The sequence below is a fragment of the Anser brachyrhynchus genome (assembly GCF_964034855.1).
Source record: "Anser brachyrhynchus genome assembly, chromosome: 4".
NCBI classification, from domain to species: domain Eukaryota; kingdom Metazoa; phylum Chordata; class Aves; order Anseriformes; family Anatidae; genus Anser; species Anser brachyrhynchus.
In genome coordinates this window covers 50871130-50894621 of record NC_137698.1, presented here as the reverse complement: position 1 = coordinate 50894621, position 23492 = coordinate 50871130, and the positions used below count along the sequence as shown (strand labels likewise).

The 23492-nt window shown below is 42.0% G+C and overlaps 1 protein-coding gene across 3 annotated transcripts in view; it reads left to right on the top strand.

Moving 5' to 3' along the window:
- The window catches only part of PDGFRA (platelet derived growth factor receptor alpha), a 34879-nt gene extending 18224 nt beyond the window's left edge, over positions 1-16655 (top strand). For all 3 annotated transcript variants that reach the window (XM_080590560.1, XM_080590561.1, XM_080590562.1), the window contains 11 exons: positions 3812-3916; positions 4379-4489; positions 4728-4881; positions 6234-6400; positions 7522-7637; positions 8190-8312; positions 8910-9021; positions 11020-11119; positions 11238-11343; positions 12053-12288; positions 13309-16655. In XM_080590560.1, the coding sequence (XP_080446686.1) occupies positions 3812-3916; positions 4379-4489; positions 4728-4881; positions 6234-6400; positions 7522-7637; positions 8190-8312; positions 8910-9021; positions 11020-11119; positions 11238-11343; positions 12053-12288; positions 13309-13456 (1478 nt within the window). In that variant the 3' untranslated portion in view covers positions 13457-16655. The remainder of the gene's footprint in view (positions 1-3811; positions 3917-4378; positions 4490-4727; positions 4882-6233; positions 6401-7521; positions 7638-8189; positions 8313-8909; positions 9022-11019; positions 11120-11237; positions 11344-12052; positions 12289-13308) is intronic.
- Positions 16656-23492: the final 6837 nt, after the last annotated feature.

Below are 23492 nucleotides of genomic sequence, written 5' to 3'. Positions count from 1 at the left end.
CAAGACATTTCTTTATTTATGTGGAGAGGCCAAGGGAAACCTGCAAGTAGTTATGCAGTTTTATTAAAATATTTTTTAAATTATTAATCCACGATGTGCATATATCATTGATGAGTAACTGCATAACTTATTTTTGTGGCTACTGCCCTTCTTCCTTCCCCCTTTGCTTTCTTGCTTTGTTTTTCCTGCATTGGTGTTCATACAGAATTCAATTAGCAATTACTTCTTCAGGGCTGGCCCAATTTGTCATTTATATCAGTTGAAATTGTAGTGATTATAAAGAATTTTAATATTCTGTCCAGGTAGTGCTTTAAATGCACGAGGCATCCCTCTCTTGGCGGTATCTGTGCATCAAGCTGTATACAAAAATTCAGGAGAAGAAAACTGAAAGGTGTTTTTTTTTTGTTTGCTACTGTTTAAGGAATGCATTCCCCTGGTGTAGTTCTCCTACCCCTACTGAGGGAAAAGAATTGATATTAATTCTTGAAAGAAGAGGCACAAAAAAAATTTCTGGTTCAGGAATGATATCCTTTAATTAAATTCATCTTGCTAATTGAAAACTAGGCGAGGGTGGATATTTAATGGAATTATTTTATAACAGCCCCGACTTTAATTATATGCCTAAATAGGATTTGTCAGATCTGAGTTAACAGACCACCGCTGTGACTTTGTCTCCCTCTGACTCATGAGCACCAGTCTACTTCAGTGCTTTCCTGTTTACAAGTACATTCACGACAGTCAGGGGTGCTATATGTCCTTTTAGCAAACAGCATTGCGCAAAGCATTCTTCTTGACACAGTTAACATTTCCCTGCTGGCTGTTTTGCCATATTAAATGCTTCCTCTCCAGCTGACGAGGACCGTTTTGTTCCTCGGCTTGATGATTCTGGTCTGTGTGAGTTTTCTCGTATTGGAGTGGGAGATGGTATCAAAGGAATTGCACCTTTAGCTCAGGGAGGCTCTGAAAGAGGATGCAAAAACATTTTGGCTCATTCAGATGAGCACTTCCCGCCCTAGCTGAGTAAGCCAGCTGGCATTCATTTTTTTCTCTCTCTCTCTCTTTTTTTTTTTTTTTTCCCTGAGCTAGTAATGCCTGGAGTGCAGAGCTATGTTAAATGCCAACTCTGAACATTTGCTGGCTGGAGTTTCAATTGATAAATTTGGGTTACACTGCACATTTCCCTTTGTTATCCCCTCTCAACAATATGGGTAGTGCTCTGTTTAAAGCAGCCAGCAGCCAGCACAAGACTAGGGGATGTGCAACAGAATGAGAAATTGGATAACACAGTGAGTTGCTTGTGTGCCACTGTTTTCTCTTGGCACTGCTGAGAAGCTGTCCCTGCAGGACATCCTGAGATGGCAGAGGGCAGGGCCCTTCAAGGAGAGGGCTCTGAGTGCTGCTGGATCTCAGGATTTTGGGATGGCTGTAGAGGTTGCAGAGTTGTTCCCATTGCTTCCCCAAAAAACACCCGTCTGACACTGTGGAGTTGATGAATTAAATGCTGGTCTGACACACAGAATCAGACCCATCCCCACTTGCAGCTTGCAAAAGACAAGTTAAGGTTCAAGTTTTTCAGCACTTAGGGACGTGGTACCTAGTTTCTTATGAGTCTAGAAGCTGGATATAGATTATAAAGCTTGTCCTTTGTTTGGCTTTTTGTACATGCTAAGAAAGTAATGATTCAGTTTGGGGTTAGATGATCCTTCCAGTTCAATTTCAGCCAAAGGAGAGCCCAGTTGAGAAGGCTGTGTCTGGGACTTCACCTTTGTAGTTGTGTCCCCTGGAGCAGAACATGGCACCTCTCCGCTGGTCTTGGCAGATAAGCTCTGCGGGTGGGTGCCAAGGTTGAACTGAAGTTAGCTCTCACCCCCAAGTACAGTTCCTCCACCAGTCTGAGGAGCCTTGAGCTGCTGCTGAGAAGTAGTCCTGTTCCTCCAGTGGGCAAATCCCCGTCATGCCTTTATACTAAGAAAAGTAAATCCACGATATAATTTTGGGCTCCAGTGCAGGCCTTGGCATCCAGAAAGTGACGGAGCTGGTTGCATTACAGACACCTCCAACTTGTAAGCAGTCAGCTCCCACCTGGCTCCAAGTTCCAAGTGTAAGACACATGGGACGTATATGGAAAGGGGTGAAAAGGGGAAATAGCAGCAATAGCTCCCTGCTGCTCCAGGAGCGCTCTCACTGCCTCCACATGCGCCCAGGCTCGGCCGAGGTGCAGGGGAAGGAGATGTGCGTCTCGTGCTCAGTCGACAATATGGACTGGGGGACTGGGGAGGAATTGGCTTGTGAAGACAAGAAGATCAAGGAGCATCAGTGAGTGCCATCACTTTCTGAAGGGCTGCATCCTGCCATGTGGCTCCCAGACCTTTGGGCTGAAAAATTTCAGGGGCCAAATTTCAGACTCAGGTTGTTTGAATTAGTTTGAAATTTAGTGGGAAGCTTTCTCACATCCTGACTGGGAAAAATAACCTTTGGAACACAGGAATTTTGAAAAGAAATTGGCTAGTTTTTATGTGCGTGACAAACTACACTGTCATGATCTTGGAGAAGTTCTTCAGTGGTAACTCAGCTACTCATGCTTTAACCGTTTCTTGTGCTTGTTAATGGTGCTGATATATATTTTTTTTTGGCTGAAAACTTTCTTCTAAAAGTGTGTATACAATAAAAGTGTGGGCTGTAGCCACAGGATAACAGAAACATATGGTACTGCATGCCAGATAACACCTTCAGAAGTGTAAAAAGCGGCAAGTTCAAACTGCAAGTGAACGTCAAAGACAAAATGCCATATATCTCCATAGTAAAAGCCACTACTTAGTCTGCCAGTGTTGGAAGTTAAAAAATAACATGAAATGAAGCAGCAAGCTCATTGGGAATATGAAAATGTTGTGTCATCTGGAGTTCATATTTCGGGTTTGTTCACTGAATAAACGTTGCCTTAATGAGCTTGCTGTCCAATATGGAAGCTATGAAATATAGTATTTTGGATCATGTTTGTGCAGTTTATATTTCTCTAAAATCTTGCTCAATCTGTACACAATTCTTCTGCACACTATATCCATAACAGAAGACAGGATATGATAATCCAAAATTTTTGTCTAAATTGATTTGCGGGAAGAGTAAAGTGTGTATAAACATTAGCTGTTTCATTATAGCATTTGGAAATTTGCAATAAAATTTATTCAAACATGTGAAGCACACTTGTACATTAAACTTCAGAGGAGTTTCCCCTCATATGTGATCAACATGTATTTCAGCTTCCTTCAGATCACTGATGGCCCTGCTTGTCTATTCCTAAACGTGTTGCTGATTCTCTTCAGCCTGTCTTGCTGCTAGATGTATCCAGCACAGATACAGGAGCCTGAAACTATGGCTAGAGAATCCTGTTCAGATTTGAAGTAAAGAGCACGATTGTGCTGTAGTCAGATACTGACTGAGGCAAGGAAGTCAGCTTAGACATTGGAAGTTCAATGTTTAGGAAGGGTAAAGTGAGGGTGGCAGGGCAGGTCAGGAGACAAGTTTGAATGAAATGAAATTCCTCAGAGCTTCTTTCCTACAAGTGCCCATGTACAGATGTGCTCCTGATGTTTGCTTGTTTGCTTCTATTTAGGAATTGTTCTTAATTACAACATTTCTTTAAAATATTTTTGCCTTTTCTGCTTAACAACGCTGATAATAATAATGCCAGTGGTCTGGCTAAGTGAGCATGCTCATTCCACATAAGAATCACAGCCCAAAGTGGAATGTCAGCTGGAAATGAGGCTAATTGCTGTTTTGCTCTGGAATAAATAATGCTTTCCCTTGTGCTCAGGTCGAATCCTTGGTTCTGGTGCATTTGGAAAAGTGGTTGAAGGGACTGCATATGGATTGAGCCGTTCTCAACCAGTGATGAAAGTAGCTGTGAAAATGCTGAAACGTAAGTTATCACCGTTTCGTTTCCTATGCTAGGCAGTACATGTTCCCATGGGGTTATTTAAACACTGCTTGTATATAAATAGTTTCTCCATATCTGAAGCTTCAAACCTACCTACAGTGTGGGTGGAGCCAGTTTGCATAACTTGCCCAGGAACCACAAGGAGATTTCTTGTGTTGAAAAGAGCAGCTTGTAAAGTGCCTCTGTGCCACCCAGGCAACCCACAGTACCCCTGGAAAAGGGCAAACAGACTGTGTCAGCTCTTGAGATGGATCAAATGAGTCCTTTATTAGTGATTTGTGACTCTTCTCCAAGCCTTAAGAGATCTCCTTGTCAAGCAAAGTACACAGTCTTCTTCAAGACACCATGGGAGAAATGTTCTACCGAGGCAAGCAAAGAAAGATGGGTTGTTATTGTGAAGAAGGTGACTGCTCTCGCTAAGTGGTTGGTGTGCTTTTTTAACAGCTACAGCTAGATCCAGTGAAAAACAGGCACTCATGTCTGAACTGAAGATAATGACACATCTTGGGCCCCACCTGAATATTGTGAACCTGCTTGGAGCTTGTACAAAGTCAGGTGAGTTTGGCTGACAGAGTGGAGGTTTGCTGCTCCACAAAAAATGCACAAATGTCAAGTAAAGGACTTTAACATAAAATATAAATAAGTGAAAGGTTTCATAAACCTACTTGTTATTTGCCAGGAGTTACAGTCATAACTTAGTAAATCAAAATGCATTAACTCCCAGTACTTTTTATGTTTTAGAATTGATTTTCTGCTGTCTTTGAAATCTCAAATCAATTCACAATTTCATCAGGTCCTATTTACATCATCACTGAATACTGCTTTTATGGTGATTTGGTGAACTATCTGCACAAGAACAGGGACAATTTCCTGAGCCGCCACCCAGAGAAGCCCAAGAAAGATTTGGATATCTTTGGGATGAACCCAGCTGATGAAAGCACAAGAAGGTAGAAAAAAGGGGGAAAAAGTGTATGACCTGCAACATAAGGGAATGTGATTACTAACCCTTATTCCTTTCTTCTCATTCCGTGATTCAGAGCTCTCCCTAATTTTTCTCAATGGGTTTTCATTTATTAGTTTTCATAGATCTGGGAAGGTTTCAGCAGCTTTTGTTCAGTCTTCCTGACATGTATCCTAGATCCATGCTTCCTCTGTGCAGATGCCCACAGCCCCAGCATTGCTGTGTGTTCTCCACTGACGCCAGCAACTTAGAACCTTCCTTCCAAACACTATGCCCATGTACTCATGGGAGAGCACAACATACAGATTTTGTAGACCTTTTAAACAAATTCCACTCTGCCCAAGGTAGTGTGAGAGATATATGGATCTAGAGAAAAAGCTAACATCCTTACAGGACCCCGGCAGTCCCACAGCTGCCGTGTTACAGCATTGTCTCTGGAGCACAGTCAGTCTCCCCTCTCCTCAAGACCCATTCCGTCTTCCCTACCTGATCCTGAGGTCCCAAAGAGCATCTTCATTAAGAAAGCATGGTCCAGTGTTCCTCCTTTCTCTATAGATGTCCTTTCGCCTCTACGCATCCAAGTTTTAGAAGTAAAACACCACTACTTGGTTTCTGTTACCTTGTTTGGGGAATTTCCACTGTCTAGAACTTCCCTTCAAACAACCTGGCAGAGTTTGCTCTCCAAGTATTCTCCTTTACCTACCAAAGGCTCAGCTAGTCTCAACAGTTTCCAATAGATTTTTCCAGATGATGGTGGAGGAAGCTTGTCATTGTACTTTCAACAATCAAGCAATGTCATAACTTTAGCCAGGATTTAGAAGGTGTCAGCGATTCCCTCAAAACATCATGCAGGCAAATAGACCAACTGACTTGGTAGTCAAATGCAGCCAGAAACATCCATCTGAGCATGGGATTGCTCAGCTGGACTGGATTTGATGCAAACTGAGTGAATAAACTACATCTATCCTTTGGAAATCCTTGAACTGAACAGCTGAGGTAGTAATAGCTGAATTTAGTGGGATTTTTGGAAGTTAGACAATATATGTTTGCATACCGGACTGTTGACAAAAGGACAAGTTTGAGGCACTTTTGTTTGACTACTGTAATCCATGGTAACATGTAGTAATAATATGTGGTAATGCATCTGTGGCAATACATGGCTGTGTTGTAATACAGGATCCCTACACATTCTCTATCAAGAAGCCAGCTCTTACGCCCTTGTATTTCACAGCAATAAAGTTCTATGCTATAAGAACTGTCAGATGCATAGGATCTGGTGGGGAAGACTGGGCAATACTAACTGTTACAACTGTATTATTATTATTATTATTTTTTCAGTTATGTGATTTTATCATTTGAAAACACTGGAGAATACATGGACATGAAACAAGCTGATACAACCCAGTACGTGCCAATGCTGGAAAGGAAGGAGGGATCTAAATATTCTGATATTCAGAGATCTGTGTATGATCGGCCGGCTTCATATAAGAAGAAATCTCTGTCAGGTAACGTAGAATTGTCCCTTCTGCATGTACTCTTAAACAACTCTTGCATAAATGTTTCTTATTTTTGCCATTTATGATATGGACATAAACCACTCAGCTGTGTTCTGTAAGTGTGTATCACCTATAAGCTAAAAGCTGGTGCTAAGACTGTCACTGTTGGTGACAGGAGTGCATGCTCCCGGGGCAGAAGGGATAGAGCTGCATATTTCCTTCTGTGCTGAATTGCTGAGGGGCCGTGTTCTGCAGCAGGGCTATCGACAGTCTTTGGAGGCAGTGATTTCATTAGTTGTGTACTCTGCAAGATTTTGAGCAATTGGAATGAGCAATAATAATAGTAATTTATATCGCTCTGTTTCCACTTACGTTTCACATTAGCTGACACACCAAATGCAGAACACTCCCAAATACTTTCCTGAATTATGTAATGAAGATAATGAATGCATCCCATTCCCTGTCCCTTTTCTCAGAAACTAAATATGCTTTGCTTTAAAAATAGGCACAGTCACTTCTGGCCCTAGGCCTCAGGAACTGAAGCATATCCAGTCCCAGATTTACCAGGCAGACTGATGTACTCATACTGTGCTCTCGGACAGTAGGGATAAATGAATCACTGAGTTTTGACTGTTTTTTTGCTGACATCTTTCATAAAAAAATAAATTTGTTGCCATAGAATTCCTGACCCATTTTGCTGGTATTGGATTTGTCCCAGTGTATACTTTCTGGAAAACATAACAGTGTTCAGCAACAGTAAATGGATAAGAATGTACATGCATATACAAAAACCTGACAGAGGTACCACCTCTAAATAAATATTTTTGAACTACACGCTCGGTATTGCAAACAACTTGTATAACACTTCGTTGGGCCTTTTTAATTTCTCCCTTTTCTGCCATTCTGTGGTCGAAAAAATGCAGACAGGAGAAAAAACAAACCTTATATTTAACACAGTGCAGCATGTGAGTGGCTGATGCAGACATCAGAAGTGTTTAGTTATTATAAAAACCTGTTTTGGTCATGGCTCTGTTAAAGTCATCAGCTCAGAATCATGATAGGTAGGGGGAAAAGAATGTTGCTTTCACACTCTACAGCACAAATGTATTTTTTTCTCTCTTTTTCAATAGAATCAGAAGTCAAAAACCTTCTTTCAGATGACAGTTCAGAGGGCCTCAGCCTATTGGATTTGCTGAGCTTCACCTACCAGGTTGCACGGGGAATGGAATTCTTGGCTTCTAAAAATGTAAGTAAATAAAACGTGTAAGAAAGTGTCAAAATGTCTTCAGCTGTGAGTTTCAATTTAGATTCTGAAAACATGACATAGTATAATATTCTTCTGGGGTTCTGGACAGCTCTCTCACTTGCCTGGAAATTGAGATCACCATGGTTAGAAAAATCAAAGGAGCATCCTCTTTCTCCTTTGCAGCCCATGGCATCTGTGGAGTCAGAGTCCTGGAGAAGGTGGGGGACCTAGGCAGGGTCTGGGTGGAGGGTCCATCCAGCCACAGGCCAGCATGCTCAGAAGCGCAGATGTATCATTAGCACATGACGGGTGGAGGGGGAAAGAGTGGCATCCTCCCCACTGCAGTAAACCCACATGAGCCCCTGCTGTCTCTGGGGACTCGTGCCTCCATGCCCCTGTTAGAGGGCAGGACCAGTGGCTGTACATCAGAAGATCTTGTTAAGACCGTGCCCAGAAAGCCAACAGAACTGGATGTTTTCAGAGAGCTCTGCAAGGGAAGTGGCCCTCCTGGAATTAGCACGTCCTTGAACTACTTAATTTCTCTCCGTGCAGTGCGTACACCGTGACTTGGCAGCTCGTAATGTCCTTCTGGCTCAAGGAAAAATCGTGAAAATCTGTGACTTTGGGTTGGCTAGAGACATCATGCATGATTCCAACTATGTCTCCAAGGGCAGCGTATGTACTTCTTAATCTCCCGAGCTCTGTTTTAATGGCAATGAGAAGTGTCAGCCTTAAATGTCGGTTAGCAGCGTTGGTTACACTAATTGACTGTTGTGATGAGCACTCCTGAGAACAATTTTTCTTCAGTTCATTAATTCACAGAACTTTCCTAAGTCTGCTTGAAAGCTGGAAAGCTCTTGGCCACACTTAGTGCTTCACAGGCTTAAATTTTAACTGGCAAGTTTTGTGACTGGATAGATTAAGGAACTGTTACTGTGATATGTAGAGCAGTAACACATCAGTCAATGACATATCAAATCTAGATCATCAGTGCCACCCTTTGCACTGTATCTCCAATCAGCTTGGTCATTTGCTAGTAATAAAATGAATGCAGTTACAGCTTAATCAGTTCTTTTGGGGAGCAAAGAGTAGCTCTAATTGCTTCTAATCCTAGAACCTCTGTGTGACATGGAATTAAAAATAAATACTAGTCATGTTAACACAAGTTTTCTTACAAAAGAGAAGCTAATCCTGGCTATCAAACAACTTTAATGGGAAGTATTTATTTAATGACTAACCTGTGTGCTTTGGGGTCTATTTTTTTTGCTACAGACTTTCCTCCCAGTAAAATGGATGGCACCTGAAAGCATTTTTGACAATCTGTACACAACATTAAGTGATGTCTGGTCTTATGGCATTCTGCTGTGGGAAATATTTTCTCTTGGTATGTACTGTGAACATTTTCTTACGTGCCGTAATTAAACTTTTTCAGTCCAAGCTGTTCCACATAAAGCATTTCAAATTCTACAGTAGAAATATATGCATGAAATCAACATTTAATTATTCTTCTATATGGGGTTTCAGGTCCCAGAATTAGGTGTGAAGTAAGAAGTCCATACTTTCTCTTTTTTTCTTTTTTTTTTTTTTATTTTGCAAGATACTTTTAAACATTTTTTGCTAGAAAACTGAAAGCACTGACTGGAAAGCTTTTGTGGAAAAATATTGGTGTCTCCAGGCCAAGACGAAATTTCTGGCCAAAACGCAGAGGAACAAGCTTCCCCCATGCATCAGGGAGACTCGGCTGCATCCCAGCCGAGTGGCTGTTTTGAAGCAGTCTCTTCAGATACGTTTCAAAAGATCCTGTCTTAGCCCCATTACTGAACAGAAACAAATGTCAATCTTCTGGGACACTGATTTCTCATTTCCAGGTCAGCACTGTTCACACAGTTGGTTTATGGCAGTGTAAAGTGGTTATGACAACGTATAGCAGTTAGAGACAATGTACAGTTCCCAGCTGGGAACAGCCTGGCTCTTGACTCAGGCTGATTAATTAGCCTCCCGGGTGGGTGGCTGGCCTGCTTCAGCAAGCGTGCTTTGCCCAGATTTACTCAGAGCAGAATTAATCATGCCTGTATGGTATCTACTGCTGCCCCTTGGCAATCCCAAGCTTAATGCTATTTTCTAGAATAAGCTGTCATGTAGCTGCTTCTCAAAAAACAAACAAACAAACAAACAACCACCAACACCAAAAAACAACAAAACAACACAGCAATTGCACCACTACTTACGGTATTAATTACTGTAATCTCTGGGCATTGTACTATCCATTAACCAGCATCCCTGGGAGACACAGAAATGCCACTGTGTAGATGGGGAACCGAGGCACAGTTAAGTCTGTGCTTCATTGTCCTGCTTGTAAGGTAGGGTCTGAAGCCTAGTTTTAAGGTGAAAACCTTGCTTTTGAAAGGGATGAGGTCTTTGGAATAAATATTACAGCATGCATGCCTGCACCCAAGAAAGTTGCTCTTTCTTGGAAAGCAAAACACGGTCACAAGCAAGGGACTTGTCCTAAGTCACACAGAAAGCCAGTGGCAGAGCAGAGCAGTGACCTTAGGTCTGTCAAATGCAGGCTGATGACCCGATCCGGGTGTCATCCAGACTGTGCCCAGTCAATATGCTTTAGAAACACTGCAAAAGTATTTTTTTTAAGTGGTTCCCACTTCAGTCTTTCCTGGCCAATATTTCACATCAGACCATTTCAGAAATAGATTGCAGCTGATGCAACACAATGTACTTCAGTTATTCTTTTTTTTTGTCTACTTCAGTTTATTTTCATTAACTTTAATGGCATGTCAAACCATGGCATTAACACTTTTTGGCCTGAGCAGCAAGTCAGTATTTGGAGAAAAGGTCAATGTTTCAGTTCTATAAGCAGGTTCCACTTTAGAGCTACTTAACATTGCAAGTAATGAATTACAAAGCTTCAGTTCTATTCAATTACACCCTTGCAGAGAGGAAAGAATATTTTGTACATGTAGGCACACAAGCCTGCACACAGCTTCCAGGCTCGTTAGCTATCATTTTTATTAACAGTTCTTATCTCACATCACGAAACATAAAATGATCAATAACTGGAATAGATATATGGGCCTCTGAGCAGTTCTTAAAAAGACTTTAAAACCAAGCTGCTTCTCACTCGTCTAAACTCTTCTGTGTCCTCAGCAGTCTCTAAAATTTAAAATACACCCTAGCGGAGTATTAACCAAACAAACGAATTGTGCGGTTTTCTCCAAGTCAGCATCTTTATATAGTTCAGCAAACACCCACTAATTGGTATTTGTGGATCTGTGAACATTTTTAATATCATAAGCTGCAATTTATTCCAAGGTTGCAAGTATTAACACAATGTAGAATAGTATTTTTTCTTCTGTTTTGTCTGCAGGTGGCACACCGTATCCTGGCATGATGGTTGACTCTACTTTCTACAATAAGATAAAGAGTGGCTACCGAATGGCAAAACCCGATCATGCTACCAATGAAGTGTAAGTGCGTATTTGGCTTTCCCATGCCTGGACAGCCTGAACAGTTTTGGCTTTAATGTTCACTTGATAACTCATTTCCCTTCGCAGTTGATTAAATTGGTTTCCATCTTATCTGCAGGTATGAGATCATGGTGAAATGCTGGAACAGTGAACCTGAGAAAAGACCCTCTTTTTACCACTTGAGTGAAATTGTGGAGAGCTTGTTGCCTGGAGAGTACAAAAAGGTTTGTGTTTTCTGCATATATTTTAGAGGAGTTGTGACTGTTCAGCCATCAGAACCACCGGACTGACACATCCTAACCTGCATGAATTACATGATTCAGGCAGGGGCATTGCATGTCCTGGGGACATGAAGCTGAGGTTACCAAAAGAAACAATTCTGCAGTTTTAGATGGGAAGCAGAACTCTCTATTTCCAATGAAATCCTACTGACTCACGGTTTTTAGTGGAGGAATTTTTTTAAGTATTTTCATGGGATTTTCTAGGCAGTGAAAGTATTCCAGAAAAGGAATTACTTGGCCCATATGTACAACCTCACTCTCTCCCTCTTTGGACCCTGCCACCATTCACCAGCAAGATTTTCTCTCAAATTTCTAACACCTCTTTAAAAGCTTTGCCTGCTCCATCTTTTAGTGCTTCATTCCTTAATTTCATTTCCCAACCTACCTTCAATCCCTTCCCTCTCTCCCTACCCCTCTGTCACACCTACTTGACTGCTTTGTGTTGCCACGCTCACTCCTGCATCTTCTAAAATCAACTTGTCACTTCAAACTCCCAGTCACTTAAAGATGCTGGGCTTCTCCATCCAGTGTTGCAGGCTCAAAGGGCAAATAATGAATTAATGAGTGGGTTAATGAATCACAGTTACCCAGCTGAAGAAAAGCAGTCTTAGTGAATAACATCTAATGAGAGGTTTGAAATGAATATTTTCAGAGCTATGAGAAGATTCACCTGGACTTCCTGAAAAGTGATCACCCAGCTGTCACACGCATGAGAGGGGACTGCGACAATACTTACATTGGTGTCACCTACAAGAACGAAGACAAGTTAAAGGACAGGGAGAGTGGATTTGATGAGCAGAGGCTGAGTGCTGACAGCGGGTACATCATCCCCCTGCCTGATATTGACCCTGTTTCTGAAGATGAGCTTGGCAAGAGGAACCGGCACAGGTGGGTGCGATTTTCAGATCAGGTGGCCCATCATCAGCATTCTGGGTCCTCTCTGGTGATGTGCATTAATGCTTTTTAGCATCCTGTCCATAAATAGTTTCCTTGGCTCTGTTGGAGTTACTGACTAGGAAGGTCCCATGTAACTATGGCAATATGACTAGCCATGATATTTTCAATGGGAAATACCTTGTTTTGGCTCTTTTGTGACTGCCAGGGACGCAGGGTGCTCCTGTGTGTCACTGGGACTCTCTTGCTAGCTTGGCCAAGTCACAGCAGCTGTCTGCTCTGTGGGCACATTTTTATCCCTACAGCTCAATGTTTTGGAGCTGCGTTTCAGGTGTCAAGGGACTGACTGGTTAGTTCTGCGTGAGACCAACTCCAAAATTCAGAAGTTTTTGTCATCTTTTACAATATTTTTTCATTGACAGCAGTCTGTCCAGGACCGTTTACTGCTTCCTAATCAATGTATATGAATGATTCCACTAAAGCACAGTACTGTCTAACCCTAACTGTGAATGACAGTGACTTAATTCACCACTGACTTTTCAGCAGCATTGTATATAAAATTAACAACCTAGAAACTTATTTTTTAGATATTTTTGCACTGTTTTCAGTAACAGGGCAAATGAAGTCTCTAATAAAACACCAATGAGATTAAGATTTATTACCTATATCTTTTATACTCAATATTAATCTATTAGTCTTATTATTTTATTGTCACCTGACCTCTCTAGATTTAACTAACTGTCCCAGCATCATCGTAATGATATTTTCTTAATTAGAGAGAAAGTGCTTGGAGGAATATATTAACAACCTCCTCCGTTGAATTCCAAGGTGGTTCATTACTCTTGAGATATGAGGTGTGTCACAACCTAGGAAACAGGTGGTCAGAGTCACCTAAGATTGTGCCATACATCAGAAAGCACGTAGGGAGGTGGTGTTCAGTTCTGCTAGAAATTGGGGCACTTACCTGGCCACATTCATTGCATGTTTTAACTCTGAGATGTTTGTCTTTTCCAGTTCCCAGACATCTGAAGAAAGTGCCATTGAAACTGGTTCCAGTAGCTCTACTTTTATCAAGAGAGAGGATGAGACCATTGAGGACATTGACATGATGGATGACATCGGGATTGACTCCTCAGACCTGGTAGAGGACAGCTTTCTGTAACCCCACGGACACCCTCTGACTCTGCACATGGGGAAGCTTGCCGTGCTGTCTACAGACTTCTGCTCCACAGAGAAAACCACTTTATTACAATGTCAAGGATGTGAAGAGAAGATGGATTTGTACAGAGAAACTCCCAGTGATGGGCACAGGAATCAGCCTGAGTGTGAATGACAGAGACGTGTTGAAGATGGATTTTTTTAGTGTTGCTTCTTGCAGTACTTCATTAGCATCTCAGTGTTGTTTGCCATTCAAACTGGTAGGAGGGAGAAGGAAAAGGCCACAAACAGATCGGTTTTGTGTTTCAAGGGCATTCCTGTGACTTTTATGTATAGAATTTCCACTGCAGCAATACTTCACCTTTGTAATTATGTAAATAACTGTCTACTCAAGGATCTTCTGAGGTGCACATTGAACACACTCCATGGATTTTAAAAGAGATTGCTCATGAATTTTGTGTACTTCCTCCCTCAATCTCAATGTCAGCTGCTGTTGAACTATCATGTGAATTGAAGAACATGCAAAAACCACTTTTGGACCAAAAGGGTCTGAAACCACAAAAAAACTGACCGGTACTAAAAACATGTTACTTTTAACCATTAATGCAAGGGGAATAATAATAATAATAATAATAATAATAATTAAAAAACAGTCTATAATAGGTGTTAGAAACCTAGCAAGTCTTTATTAAATATAGAAGATAGCTGTTTTCATGATAATACTACTACTGTTTTCAGTAACACTAAGTGTATATTTTATAATTCATTGTCCTTCAGTAAAAGCACAGTCTCAAGAAATTTTATAAAGTATGATAAAAAAAAATCTGACCTGAAAAATTTTATGAAACAATCCTTTTATCTGGCTGTGCAGAGTATGGTAATTGCTCTGATTAGCTAAAACTACTTTAATACGGAGAAAAATTTGGATCTTACAGTACACTAAGATTTAGTTTTTTATCATGAACTAAGTAGCTTTTCTAATCAGATGTACTAGAAGCAGTTATTGTCCTGCAATTAAGTGAAGTTAATTTTTTTTTTTTAAATTTAAATTTATGCCAGATTTCCAGGATGGAAATTATCATAAACCACCAGCAACTTCCCATTGTTTAGCATTTCATGTGTACTCAAAAGAAATCTTATCCTGGGTTTAGCTGTGAAGAATCAATTTGATATTTGAACTGCTCAAGGAACAAAGACATCTCTCCCAGCCTCGAGCTCCAGATTAAATAAGCAGAAATAATTTTGCAGCAAGTATCCTTGTCTTAGTTTTCAGTTTTCAGGTTTAAACAAGAGCAGAAATCTCTGATTTATTATCTTTGCAGACTAATTACAAATGGTAATTGCTTCCAAGTGTGCTTTTTGGAAGAAGGTGCATGAAAATGAACCTGATCTCAGCCTGCAATAGTTATTTTTGACACCACTTATATGAACAAAGTATTATGATTACTGCTATCACTATACAATGTGTTATTGATATATGATGTTTTGGAAGACTTACATGTGAAAAAAGGTACATCACTGCAAAGGGCCCCGTACTTTCTGGTGCTCAGCTTTCAAACTTAACCCTAATTCAGTGTGATAAGCACCTCGCAGGAGTGCTCAGCATCTGGCATGACACAATCAATGCAAATGTGGTGTAAGTTCATCCCTGTGTTGCAGTATTTTTCTTAGCAAGTGTGAAAAATGGACCACCAGTGACTACAGCACATGCTGCCTGGATCTGAACAACAAACTAAAGTTTAGCTTGAAATGGCCCTAAGGAAAGCTACACAACTCCCCTTGGCTTCACTTGTGGATGGTTGTGGATCAAACGAAAGCAAATGTAATATTGTCAGTGTTAAAGGCAAATAATTCTGGACCTGGGTTTCAAAATGTCACCTGGCTGAGGCCACGTACAAATGTTCTGCAGATGTGGAAACACGACCTGAAGCGAGGCACCTGCATTTCCAGCCCTGGTGATGGCTGACAATCAGAATGAACCAAGAGCAATGGCGCATCCTCCATTTCCTCCTATCAACAGACCAAGACTGAGTGTCTTTCTGGGAGCTGTGCTTTAGCCAAACACGCCACTGAGCTCTGTATGGGGACAACTGTGAAATATAATGACTCTTGATATAGCCAGGACACACAAGATGATGTAAAGCCCCCCTCCAGCTATGAACTATGATTTGAGGAAACACAAATTGTCTATTGGATATCCCAGATATCTGAATGGCCACTTGAGACCACACGTGCCTTAATTTGCATGTGTAATCGTACAACTACATGCTCAAATTAGGCAAGCAATTTCACCTGCATTTTTGCACATGGCCTAGTGTTCTTCAGGGTTTGAAAATCAGGCCCAGCACATTTTATTTACCAGTTACTGGAATACAAGGACATTTTCATTCTGTATCGCACAACACATCTTGGGGCTAGACCCAAACAGTGGACGCGAATCAGAGCCAGATCACTTTTCAATGCATGGGAATGATGATTTTCCATCCTCTCATGAATATTGTGTACATGAATTTCATCTGTGACAGGGGTCTAGCCTAACCCAGCTCATTTCAGAGTGGAATCAGATAAGCTGGCCTGGAAACTAGAATGAGAGGTGGAGGATGATTCTTTTAGTTTTACAACATTTTCAGTACTACCGACTTTTTCTTTTATGGCTTAATTTTTGAGAAGCCACTGGAAGAGATATTCCCAAACCTTTTTCTAGGGTAATTGTATAATGACAATCAACATTAGCCTATGAAACACAGCTTTTGATTTGGAATGGCCAACCAATTCCTTACAGTGTGGTCTTCAACTTGTACAAAAAGGTCCTATTTCATGATGAAGGACGTGAGATATGGTGATGTTATACATCAATATGTATATAAGTATTTTTATATAGACTTCTAGAATACTGCCAAAACATTTATGACAGCTATATCACTGCCTTTGTTTATATTTTTTTTTTACTGTGATATATTCCACAGGCACGTTAACTGTTGCACTTTGAATGTCCAAAAGTTATATTTTAGAATAATAAAAAAGGAAGTGTTTCCAAAATGGTGGCTGTTGTGAAATGTTTGAAGAAGGGCAAACTGACCTGAGTGATGGTAGGCACAAAATGTATTACAAAATGCCCCTGTTGATATTTTGTCTTTGAAAAAAAAAAAATCCTGTAAATTAAGATCTCTATATTTCAATAAATGATATATAATTTAAGGATATGTGAGGGGTCTATACTCGCTTATTGAAAGGTGGTTATAAGGAGTCAGTTTTTCTTGTTTTATTTATTTATTTATTTATTATTTAGTTTTATTTTTGTGACTGATGAGCTCCCCACAAGAGTAGAAACCCTTCCAGCCTTGGTACCGTGTGTGCTGGTAGGTTTGATGCCCGCCAGTCTGCACATACTAAGGAAAGGGTGACATGGGATGCAAATAGTAATGCTTTGTCGTGTGTCTGCAATATATGTTCTGCCTCTCTGGTATAGGTGCACAGTAAAGGGTTTTATGCAAGGGTTGTTTTCAACAAGGAATTAAAACTGGCTTGTGTCATTCTTTAGTCTGAAGCTCTTGATGAATGTAGAGGATTAGATAACCCTGTCTTTAAATGGCCATGGTTTCTCTTCCTCTAGCCATGGATGTAGGTATTTTTTTAAACCTGAGCAAACCTTCTTTACGAATCCGAACAAATTTTGCTCTATGATGCTGAGCTCCCACAGGAATTAATGTAACTGAATGAGAATTTGAGAAGAATTGCATGATATCAGCCTGAAAACAGAATTAAACTTGTCCGATGAGCTCCCTGCTCTGGAAACTGTCCCTGTTTGCCAGCAGGAGCTGGGAAAGGCTTGCAGTGGGGAAGCCCTGAGAAGAGGCATGTTAGCAACCTCCTGTCCAGGGAGCAGTCACTTCTGTTCAAACACTCTTTGAGGTGAACCCTCCATCTAACATCTTCTCCTTCACCAGCTCATCACAAAGCAAAGCTCCTCCTCTCATCAAGCAGGCTGCAGCAGCCTGAGCCCTTGCCTTAGGCACAGCAGATTTCTTCTCCTTTGCACCCTTACCAAAGAGGATTCCTTATCCCACAACACTGTGTGGACAGGCAACAATTCCCACCACATCAGGGGGTGGGGAGAGAGTCACGGCAGTGCTGTGACCTTACGTCTTCTGTCCTCAGCTGTGTGCCTGCTGGGCTGCAACGTCAGCACCTGTGTGAGGCATGGGAAGTGACACACTTATTAATCCTGATGCCCTCATTAAGGGGGGGATGCACAAATCCCTTTCTGCCCCCTTCTTTCCCATTGCAGAGCAGAAACACATTCACTACTGCATCAGATACAACTGCGTGCATGAGTCCACGCTGGGAGCCCTGCTGCTGAAGAAGACCCATCCTGCACAAAACCCCAAATTCTCGCTGCACTGGAGACCACAGCCAAGGTTTCCCCAGCAGTCATGCTCATGGTCCTGCTCCCTCTCTGAAGGCCTCTGCGTGTATTTGGCTCAAAATCCACCAAGGGAGCTTGCTGGCCTGTGGAAGAGGCATTCACCCAGGAGACAGGAGCTGGGGTGAGAGCAGCAAAGAGGGGTGTGCTCCTGGCCAGGATGGGATGGGAAAGGTAAGGAGCAGCCTTTTACACAGACCCTAGGTGGGAGACTTCAGCGTATGCAGGTGAAAAGGCCTTTGGCTAACCTTCTGTCTTGCTATGCCAACAGGGAACAACAGTCCCGTCAGGCAGAAGCAAGTCACTCAGCCATCCTGGGAAGCTCCTGGTGGCACCTGAGGCAGGGTGAGCTTGCAGCTGTCTCAGTGAGATGGCCACATCCCATCACCTGGTGGTGTGGGAGCTGTGTGTTGGGGTAACCCCTGGGAAAGATCAGAGAAAATGAAAGGTAAGCCGTTCATATGCTCATACATGACGAAGAAGGAAAGCCTATTGCGGAGCTGGGCTGGCCCATGAAGCCATCAGCTGAAAGAAAGCACATACACCATGGGAGTCCTGACACTGTGACCACAGCAAGGCAAAGGACGGGGCTTAGCACCTGTGGGCTCATCAACCCAGCCCTGTCTCTGTCCTGCACCCTTCAGCACATCCAGCCTTCATGAGTCCAAAACACGGTGGGTGATGGAGGAGGCACACAGTCCCTTCCTCTGACAGCATTTGTTGTCGGTGCCCTCCAAATGGAGAATTATGGAGAATTAATCTTTTTAAATTAAGTTCATCCCCATCCCCATATAACTGGAGGAGATGTTTGGGACACCATTAGAAGTTCTGATGCTTCCTTGCATTATTTTCACCTTTACTGAAATAATGAGCAAAAGTTTTCTTTTCTGAGTTGGCCACAAGATGGAAGCATCAGACAAAAATCTGTTAAATAGTTCCTCTTTTCCGCATCTTTTTTTCCCCTTTTGGTTTCAACAGCAGTACAGATGTGCTGCCACTGTAGAGGCAGAGCAGCTGGAGCCTTTTGAGAAATAGGAGGTAAAGGAATACATTTGTTGTCCATCAGCTCCAAATGTTTTGTTTTGAAGGACATTTAACCTGGGTATGATAGCCATGTTCTTCCATAGGGTAAGATCTGTTCCTGTGTAAGAGTAATATATATACTCAAGTCTAGTCATACCAAAGGAAAAACTGAAACAGCATCATGGAAGAGAAGGAATTGCATGGGATGTATTTGGGCCAAAATTATACATATTGTGCTAAAACATATAGCCCCAATTCTGCAAAGCTGGAAACTTCTCTGGCAACTGCCATGCTGTCCTGCTGCCCTGATGGCTCTGTTGGGCATGCTGACTTTTACCTCAAAATAAAATAAAATTAAATTAAAACAAACTGGTGGAACCAGTCTAATGCACAGAGCCAGAACCCCCAAACTCTAAACCCCCAGCAGGCATCCAGGTTCAAGTGTTCTGAGTTTGCAAACTATTCTAAATCCTGCAGCAATCTCATGTATCACACATTTCAATATCCACCCTGCCATTAGCACTGCTGCAGTCTGCCAGCAGGAGCTTCACCTGCTCTATCATTTCTCCATGGAAGTGACACAAGGTTTGTAAAAAGAGGGATGTGATTTATTAGACCAGCTGATACAGCAGGAAAAAAATGAGAAGTAACTCGTGTCAGGACTTGAGGTAGGGCTTGGGTATCTAAAGCTGGAATGTATTTTCCAGCTCTGCTAATTGGGCTAACAAAAGATGTTCCCAGACCTTCACAGCATTTTCTTTTCACATTTGGTTGTGTTTGTATTTATGCAAAGTGCCTTTGTGAGGTCTTTGGCTGATTGGTTTAAAAGGTAGAATTTTGTTTTGCTCACAATTTATTTGGCATGCAAAATGCTGGGTGCTTTGGTAGGTAAAAATGATGCTGTATTGATGTGGGATAGACGGCAACGCTTTAAAGCCAATCTTCCATGATAAAAAAAAGTCTGCTGTCGTCATTTAACCTGGCATGCTGTATGACACAGACCAGAGGGTTTTCCCAAATTAATTCCCATCTGAACCAGAGGCTGTCATCTAAAAAAAAAGAAAAGCAAAAAAAAAAAAAAGCAGTCTTTTCCCATCTCTGTGAATCCTTGTGTAAATATCAGGTTTTGCAGCTGCTTACATGCGAGACAAATGTTATTAGTTCAGCACTCTGGGCATGCACCAAACCACGACTTATATTTCCACGCTGTTTGCTCACAGGAGCTCAGGAAGCCGTTAGCCACCATCCCAGGTCTGATCGGCTGGGTGAGCCAGGGAGTGGGATTTCGTCAACATATTTCCATCGCTTGCAGTTTAGTTCCTCATTTCTGTCTTTGCCAGTTTTGGCTATGTGTGTACGATCTCTGATGCTCTGTGTATGCAACAGGAGCTCCTCTGGCGGAAAGTTAGAGGAGGCAGACTGGCCTGAAAAAGGCAAGGTGTAGCCAAAAATAAAAATGGTGTGGTGTTTTGGCCATAGGTGAACTCAGTTAAACATGAAGGTTTTCCCTCTCTTTCTTAGGAGCTTATCAGGCTTTTCTGAGCTGTGCTTCTCTGAGCAGAGCGGGAGGGATGCTGCTGGTGAGCCCCCACAAGAGGCACAGGGCAGGGCTCTGTGCCTGGTCTATGTATGCACAGGGCTTTGGTGACAGCTGCCTGCCTTTGTCCTTTACATACGGAAAAGCAGGACTGGACAGAGGACACTTGTTACACCAATCCCAGCTACAACAGGCTTGTAGCAGCACAGAGGTCTGCACCGCTGCCTTTGGCTGCAAGCACGAGGGGCTGTTGTCATCCCACGGGCTGGCTGGGAGAGCTGCAAGGTGGCTGGCTAAAGCCTTGGCACGGCTGCTGAGAAGATGCTCGGCCATGGTTTATTCTGCTTTTTCTACTGTTTGGCAGAGGCAGGGTCCACAGGAGGCCAAATGCTGCTCGAAGTCACTCGCAAGAGTGAGAAACCCTCAGAACTAAATACCATGAGGAGCGTTGTTGAAAATGTTCGGTGAAGCTGCGTTTTGAAAGAAAATGGGTTTGGAAATGTCAGCATTCTGTAAAAGAAGAAGAAAAAAAAATGGTGCGAATATATGTTGCTTTACTGTCAAAAACTGAGCAGCCCAAACCTGTCCTGAGCTGCCAAAATTCAAAAACTTTATATTTTGGCTCGAGTATTTTGGTATTCAGATTTTCTCCTGAAAATGCCATGCTCGCTATGAAAAACGTAGACAGAAAGCTTGCCTTTTTTTTTTCCCTGTTGTAATCCACTCTTCCCCCCTCCCTCCAGAAGAGGCCCCTTTCCCACCTCCTGCACTGAGCTGTTCTCCTGTTTCGACACCTTGCGCTGAGACCGAGACTGCGCCGCTACAGGGACCTGTCACAGGAACAGCTGCTAGAGGCTCAGCCACAGGGAATATTGATCAGGATACGTTATCCTGACAGCTTCCAAAAAAATGCTGATGTCTCTTTGGGGAGGTGAGGGGGAGCAGTTTGGACCTGATGGAGATAGACCCCCATAGGGCTGCATGTGGTGGGAGGGGGAATAGGAGGGGAATAAGCATTGGGACAGGGTAGATGTCATCCTATAATGCGTCCTACATCCCAGCAAGAACCAGACCCTGTCACTATGATCCGGTACAAAACACCTCAGTTCTCATTCACATGGGAGCGCTGCAGAAGGATGTGGTCAAAATGTGACATTACTGGGTCCCCTGGAGGGACACAGGGACAATTGAGCACTGGGCCTTGAGAAAATCACCAGAACTTCAGAAAACTGTAAAAGCAGCCACTTTGTCCCAGCCTTAATCAGAAAGGGGCTCTTTCAGAACTCAGAGAGTTTTTTGGTTCTGTGTTGATGTTTCTGAGTGCTAGGTGTGTTTACCATCACTAAAGACACCCTCACTGGTATCGGTGAACTCACCCCTCTCTTCTAGGGGGTGGTCTGAGAGAGGGTATGGTATGGTACTGTCTGGATACCAGAGCGATAGGTAACCTAAAAAGTTCAGATTAGTCCACTGCCTCATTTCACTTAAGCTAAGCAGCTGTCAGGTGGTAATAGCGATGGTGGTTCCATTACTGTCATTATTTCTGCTGGCAACCTGGGCTGAATTTGAGCAACTGACAAGTGATCCTCCTATCAACACCCAAAAACACCCATTCTTCCATTTAACTAGAGTTTTATGTCAAGTAGCCATGCAGGAGCAAAAATCCTGACAAATTATCTATTTGTGACATTCTTACCGTGTTGAAACTGATGTGATGCCATGAGATTAGGTTGTTTATGTTTCTGAAAACACATACGGACCTGTATCTTCTCCTATCTTTGAATGATCAAGCACTCCAAATATTGGGCATCTTGTACATTAAAATATACACTCTGCATCTTTTTGCCTTTTTTTCCCCATTAAAATACCTACCAAAAAGTTTTTGGAATATTGAGAAGTTTTGTTTGTTTGTTTGTTTGTTTGATATAAATCTGGAAAAACAGTGTGAGAAGATGGAAGAAGAGGTTTAATTTAGTGAAAAAATGCTTTACATAAAATATTTTAACAACAGCAATTGGAAAACAATTATTGTCTATCTTATGTGACCCAGAGCCAAAGCTGAGATCAAATCATTTTAGCACAGGAGGCACATCTTGAAGATATACAATTTTTGCTAACCATCTGAATTCTTCTGGTTTTAGTAGTTCTGTGATTGGAAGTGCTCAAAGGCTGGACTTTAGTACTAATACTTCAAACCATAAAATAATATTTCTTTATTGCAAAAGTTATATATATTCCGAACTTTTTAGTATGTTAACATGACTACTTCAGAATGATTTGTTGAAATTTTGTCTAAAATCTAGACATGCAGTGTCAGCATATCACCCTTTGCATGCAACCTCTGTTGTAAGTAACTCTGTAGAACGGGTTCGGCTAAATGCATAGATGTACAACTATACATCTGCTCAACTCCTTCTGAAAGGGCCGTAGTTTCTCTCTGGAGAGAAAACTGTTCTCATGGAAATGAGAACAAATTATTGCTTTGGATGTAGTAGTAGAAGCAAAGGATACTAGGAAATAAAAGGGTCCTAGAGGAGAGGAGCAGAAGGAGCAGGAACTATCTGTGGAGTGACTGTGCTTGTCTGTGCTCCGCCACCGGTGTGTCCTCCTGTCCCAGTACAAACCTTGATTCAACAAGCTCAGTTCTTCTTTTTTTTGAAAGAGAGTAGCAGAAAAGTCCCACAGCATGCAACAAACTGAAAACAGTAACTGATAAATACTTGCATTTCCTGCTTCCCTCCCTCTTAATTTTGCAAACATCTCATTAAGGAAGACACAGAAAAGCTATGCCATTCTCCTTTCTTGTCCTTCCCCTCACTGTAGGCCACATCCCCCCTATGATATGTCAGCGGTCAGTACTTCGGAAAATCAGTTTGACTCCTTCTTCCCTCCCTGCAGGTGCTGTGACTCATTCACATTGCTCTGGAGGACACAGACGTTTTGCTCTATTCTTGCTGCAAGACTTTGAATGACAGCTTGGTCTTAGGTTTTAAACCTACAGCTTTTGAAGGAACATGCATGTAAATGAATGTCCAGGAACACAGATAGGTCCACTCT